Source organism: Ptychodera flava, unplaced genomic scaffold (genome assembly GCF_041260155.1).
Source record: "Ptychodera flava strain L36383 unplaced genomic scaffold, AS_Pfla_20210202 Scaffold_46__1_contigs__length_1169225_pilon, whole genome shotgun sequence".
Taxonomy (NCBI): domain Eukaryota; kingdom Metazoa; phylum Hemichordata; class Enteropneusta; family Ptychoderidae; genus Ptychodera; species Ptychodera flava.
In genome coordinates this window covers 1,051,506-1,057,948 of record NW_027248368.1, presented here as the reverse complement: position 1 = coordinate 1,057,948, position 6,443 = coordinate 1,051,506, and the positions used below count along the sequence as shown (strand labels likewise).

At 34.7% G+C, this 6,443-nt stretch overlaps 1 protein-coding gene and 1 long non-coding RNA gene across 2 annotated transcripts; one reads left to right on the top strand and one right to left on the bottom strand.

The window, feature by feature from the left end:
* Nucleotides 1-283: 283 nt before the first annotated feature.
* Nucleotides 284-2,429, bottom strand: LOC139128245 (uncharacterized). The gene is made up of 4 exons (XM_070694061.1): nt 2,388-2,429; nt 1,910-2,020; nt 1,451-1,576; nt 284-894 (listed from the first exon to the last, which is right to left on the bottom strand). The coding sequence occupies exons 1-4, from the start codon at nt 2,427-2,429 to the stop codon at nt 676-678; spliced, it is 498 nt and encodes a 165-aa protein (XP_070550162.1). The 3' UTR covers nt 284-675.
* A 737-nt stretch (nt 2,430-3,166) lies between these two features.
* On the top strand, nt 3,167-5,171 carry LOC139128253 (uncharacterized). Its single transcript, XR_011551233.1, has 3 exons — nt 3,167-3,621; nt 4,263-4,338; nt 4,964-5,171. It is a non-coding gene; the product is annotated as an uncharacterized lncRNA (long non-coding RNA).
* Nucleotides 5,172-6,443: the final 1,272 nt, after the last annotated feature.

Here is a 6,443-nt window from a genome sequence, read left to right as displayed (position 1 = left end):
AGAAAAGGAGAATTCCTCTGAAGAATTAAACAACTATGATATGGAGGGAGCGAAACAGTCACAGCTGTTTTGGTTTAGTGTAATTTTCATAAGAATTCCATATCCACATGGTACCATCCAGATATGTAGATGATGAAGTAAACGTCATGACTGGTCTGGTGTCAGGAATTTCCTAAACAATAGCAGTTGCAGGTGAGTACTAACTATTTTACTTTTGAATAAAATGTAGGTAATAAAGCAAATCATATGTTGTATGTAATTGACACAAAGGCAGTAATACTGGAACATGAACTTGAATTTTTTATTGAAAACCACACTAATGTTCTCCAATTCTGTAACTAACTGCATGAAAATGTACATAAACAAGAAACTGTAATTATAACAATAAAAAAGAGAGAAGACAGGTTATGTTGAGATGTGGCAAAAAATCTGGGAATTGAAATTTCTAATTATAAATTCTAGGGGTCGTTATAATTTATGTTTTCAAGGGACAGGAAAAAAGTAGTTTTCTTTTACAATTAACGTGTCTTTTTCTTTTGGAGAAGTAAAAGTTCTGGTATTTAAAGGGAGAGTGTCACGTTCTTTTAAAATTATTTCAATTATTTGGGAGAATTAAAGGGCCATTATAAGTTTTGGGGGTGGAAATCTAATAATTTTTGTCTATGAAAGGGTTGGTCAATCAAATGTTGGGGATGGAATATTTTCGGATTGTGAACATGAAGGAGACAGATCTGGTAAATTGGGGGAGGAGTAGTTAAATTGAGTGTCTTCATGAATGATACCCTGTCTTCTCTCTTCTGTTAAATCATACAAATTATACATTGCCCGGTAATTCTTAAACTGAAAATAAAAATCCCCATCTTCTTCTCTGAAACCTTCCCTTGCAAACTTCCTCTGTGGAAAAAAAAAGATGCAGGAGAATTGATATCAGATAAACAGGTAGAATATAGTCTTCAATGTGATTGTGATTATGTATGCCAGTATTCATTTCCCCAGAGCAAGGTGTGACATTCCGATGTGAAGCAAAGACATCAGACATCAGTATTTTAGCTTTCTTTCCAAAGTGAAATGTAGTTGTCCTGTGATCATTAGTAATTGGCATATGGCATTTGATAATTTTTCAACCTTAGAATTCAGTTGTGATCATGGTCCCCTGCATTTTGAGTGGTCACCATGTTAAAACCAATTGCTAAATGTTTTTACAATTCTATATATAACTAAACAACCAGATTAATTATATTTATTGCATGTTCGCACACACAAACTTTGCATGACAATTTCTTCAAACCTGTTTATTATTGAGCAATTTGCTGATGGATAACTGATATACTTTTTGCAACACATACAACAGTTTGTTGTTTTTACCAGCATTATATAAACATACTGAAGCATTTGTTCCATGTATACTATGATGACTAATTTCATGTGTTTATATGCATAACAGTCTTACCATTATGGCCAACTCAGCCTGCGCTGTGTTGTCCGGTTTCGCTTTCTTGTTTCTGGCAATGTTTAACAACAGCTCTTCTGTATCCATCATCTTATATTTAATCATGGTCTGTTCCTTTGCAAGCACCTATAATTTGAAAGAACATTTTAATCACTGATATTTTTACATGTGAAAATGGAAAAATGTCATAAAGTTTCACCAAACTTTATTTTTAAGCAAGAAGCTGTACACTCGTTGAAACAATAAGCACGGTGTTTTTTAAATTTTCTAAACCATCAGGCATGATGTTTAATATTGCGTATACTGAGAGAAATAATTAGTATTCAGAGTCTAGCAATCTTTCAACATCTTCAGATTGTTTTGTCAGGCCATAAAATAAATTTATTTCACATTCCGGCATTAAATGCTAAAACAATGTTTATTTAGTATTGATTTTTATTAGTCCACGTAAGTTGTTACCTTTCTGCGTTCTTCTTGACGCCATTGACAGAATTTGTCCTTTACCCAACTAACTATTTTAGCCTCTCTTCCTTCGTACTCCCGTTGGGTGAGTGCTGTCTTGATGATGTCCTTCAATATAAAAATATTCAAGTTTTGAGTGGAAATTTTAACAAGCTGATCATATAATACAGGCATCCCTAAAATTCATTTACCTCTGTACTTGTGTTATTCTGGTTTATAAATAGATGTTTAATAACTATGATTATTTAATATAAATATTATTTTCTCAGAGGATTCACTTTCAGTTTTGCAATACTATGTTTCTGTAAATGGTAATCATACTGAAGAATCTTCTCATTTGTGTTATACATTGTGTTGTTTTAGATATAGTGCTTTTCATCTTGATGCACTCCGAGACTTATTCTAAAAGTACACATCAATTTCAGACCTAAACATTTTGCTAGGTGTAAATGTATGCACACCATGGGCTACTTACTCTCGCCTTCTTCCCAGAGATTTCTCGATTTGGGGAATGCATATATATTTTCCCAGCAAGCCTTACAAGCTTGTCCTGTAAAAAAAATCAAATAAAAATGTGTGATTCCCTACCAAAACGAAAAAAATGTGCAAAAGACCAGAATTTGAAGAAAAAATATTAATTAGTAAGTTCTTAAGAAAAAGAATATCTTAATTTGGATATAAATTTTGCTTAAACATAGACACCGTTGCGCCATGCATTCTCCCGAAAGTCTTTAAATAAATCTTACCTCTACACACGCGATTGTGCACCACTTTTGTGAAGGTCGATTCCCTCCAAGGTTGTGCTGGCGTTCATGCTGAAGCTTAGACAAAGCTTTGATTCAAAAAAATCCAAGTCAAAGGTTGTATTGCAATCTTGTACAAAGGTTAATGCCCAAAGTTTGAATGAGCTTATTTTCGAAGGTAAATACAACTTCAGCCTTAGAACCTTCGTCAAATGTTCACAATGAACCTTTCGACAACCTTAGTTTTCCGAAAGGTTAGACGAAGGTTACTTTCACAAGGTTAAATAGAGCTTCAGCCTTAGAACCTTAGTCAAATGTTTATACTGAACCTTTCGACAACCATAGTTTTCTGAAAGGTTGGACAAAGGTTACCTTCAGAAGGTTAAATAAAGCTTCGCACCGGGAACATTTGTTGAAGATTTGATTTGAACCTCCAGATAGTTGTTTCTAATAGGTATGTCGCGTGAAGGTGTGTGTGTCGTCAGCGCTGGTCATATACCATGTGAAAGAGGGGTGTCCGTATTACACCTTGAGGGATAAGCAAAAAAGAAGCGACCGAGAAATGCGGAAACTACACTGAAAAGCGTGTTTTACAGGCGATTTCGCTTTTTGAGTGGAAAAATTGCTTCATCATAAAGTTCAATATCATATCAAACATTATAATTCTAACGTTATTTTCACTTGCACTTGACCGAGAATCTTTCTCAAAAGTGGTTTCGGCAACATAACATCGTCCATCTTGAAATGAAAACGAGGTTATATACAAGAATTTGAATGTTGTTTTTCGTGCTCGTCCTGGTAATCTGGCTTTGACAAACGATCTGGCAAACATAGTGGACTTCACTATAAGCATGTAGGTAGGAAGAGACGGAGATCTGACTGCTGAACATTTTGCGAGGGCTCCGAAGAGGATTTATCAAAAGACCAGAATGTTTTCCCGGATCTTACACGATCTTCAAATTCAAGGTAAGTTGCCACGCGCCGCGTAACGTATGCAGACGACAAAATGTTTCAAAATTACCTTCTGTGAATACTTTACATCGAAAAAATGAAAATGAACGTTGTACCTGGCTAATCTTTAAACAAATGGAGTAATTCGTGAAAAATATATGGAAAATATCATGACCAACAAAACTAAAGTATCAGCAGTGGGCTTATCGATGATTGTTTGACAAAATCGCACCACGACGCGATGTATGGTCACAAGATCTGCAGAAGGACGCCTTTATCAATTCAAAGTGGTTTTGTCTCCCTGAATGTTCTGACACGATCGATATACAGTCCCAGATTTTTCACGGTCACTCCTGACCGCTGACTTAGCTGCAGTATAGTAGTGGCTCGAGGTTTGTAGCTTGGATCGGATGGCAAAATTTGGTTTTACCGTCCGGCCCAAATACCCAGGCAAAACCAGCAGCTGCTCCTGACCGTGATTTTGTGTAATACGTGTTGTCTTCATCAGGTTGTAGCATCTCAATCTGACAGATGTTCCTATTTGCCAACATTGCATTTGAAGTGTCCCTAAGTGCTAATGTCTCAGTTTAAGTTTGCAACCCATGGGTGCGAAAGAGTAATTGACAGATTTTCTTTTTTAAATTTTTTCATGAAAGTTCTTGAGGGAGGCTGTTATGCCAAATGTTTCGTTATTGGTCAATGGAAAAGAATGACTCTCCTAATAAACTGTCTGTTAGTATTGAATCCTCTCAGTATCTTATTTGTATTCACAGTAATATTTTTTGTATTTAATACACTTTATTAGGTTTTCTCAAAAGTGTACAAGGTAATAGTAATATACCAAGGTGTACTTATAAATATGTTTTTTTATCAAATTCTCAACTTGATCAAAGTATGCATTGATTTTCCACTTATGACCAGTGATCTAGTAAATATATAAATTTCCACTCATGAATCAGAAAGGTCTGCCTTCCATAAACATTAAAAGAAAATAAATAGAATACAAGAACCAGTCAATTTATCTTGAACAAATCTTGAGAAATGTATGGCTAGAGGGTGAAGTTAACATTTTGAAAAGTTTTTGTTATTTTTTTTGCTCTCCTCATCAATGCAGTCAATATGTCAGGATTCAAAATCACGTTGTTCACATAGTGTGTGGCATGTCAGTAAATGAATTCATGTTCAGGTGTAATTCAATTGTCAAACAATAACAATCACTGAAACACAAACTCCAAAATCTGTATTGACAAAGTGCAGACAGAATTTTAAATTTGGTTTTCCATGACAATGTATGTGATGCAATGTAAAAATACTGGCAAATTGTCATCAATAGAATTACTTTGCTTGTCTTTTGTAGATCACTTATCTGAATAACAAGCCAGTGAAGGAAAATCACTGCCATGTACAGCCTGGAAAGGGTTTTGCAACCACATGTCTGCCATGCTGTATCAAATTACACACTACAAAACCATTGGGATCAGAACTGTTCCAGAGATTTAGAGCAACACATCTGTACCACAGTGATGGCATATACCACCCCGGATCCACAGCTTTAAAGCCTGAGACGACTCCTGCAAAAAGTTTGTGAAACCAAAGTGTAGCTGTCGTGAAGCATGCGTGAAAAGTACACTTTTAACAATCCCATGAACACTGAATTTCCTGATTTTCACTTTATGACACATTTGCAGGAGAGTTTATTGCAACATCACAAGTTTGTACAATTACTCCTAGTGCTTCCAGACAACCTTGAAAACCTAGCTGCCTCTCATTGAAACAGCTCTTGGTAATTTTGTAGTTGGTAGTTGTCTCTAACCCTAGAAATTAAATGTGCCCAAAACAGAAAATGCTCCTATCTTAAATTTGAGTGGGGAATATACAGACTGAGAAAATCTCATTCTCAGGAAAATTTAGTGATTTCAGCTAAACAGTAGATTTGCTGACACCTATTGCCAATATTTATCAAATGACATGTAATTCTGTACCTATACTACAGACAATGAAAGTATTATTAACATTGCATTGTAATTAGAGATGTAGGTAATTAATTAACAAATTAGTGAAGTATGTTGTGTCATTTAATATGGTGCCTTTTGTTGTTCAAGTTGATTTAAAGGAATTTATTAAAATATGTTTTCACTGAAAATATGTTGTGTACATGATGATATACAAGGGCTTACAATCACTTGAAAAGACAATGATTAATTGGTGTGACAAAAAGGCAATTTGATGTAACGGGCTGGTATGGCTCTGTAACTTTCAATGATTTTTCACTATTTTTGTCCTTAATGTCAACTGCAATTTCCTTTTTCTACTCCCTAAGCCATGCTGAGTTACACAGTGTCAAATTTGTAAATTCAACCTGTACATTGACAGACTGCGATATTAGTGTTGACAAATTAAGTGAACACTGGTCTGGATAAGGGTTAAAATGCAAACAATAACGGTAGTTTACAAATTCATGTATTGACCCTGTGTTGATGAGCTAAGTAATTGTTTCAATATGCTTCCAGGAGTTACACAAGAACTTATAACTGACATTCAAAAAAAAAAAAAATGAAAATGTCATCAAACTGGTCCTTGTGATTCTTGAACAAAGCAAAATGTAAAACACACATTGGCAAACACAGTTAACTTAAGACCAGTGTGAAGAAGACTTATTGAGTATTTCAGAAGGAAAGAAAAGAGAAATAAAAAATAAAACTTAGGAAAATAAACTTAAAAGCAATAAGTCACATTTCATAATACTTACCTGAGATAAATTACAGCAGGTGTAACCTTAAATTTTGATGATTTTTACAGTAATTTTGATCTGCCTTACAATTAGATTTTCTAGTTCT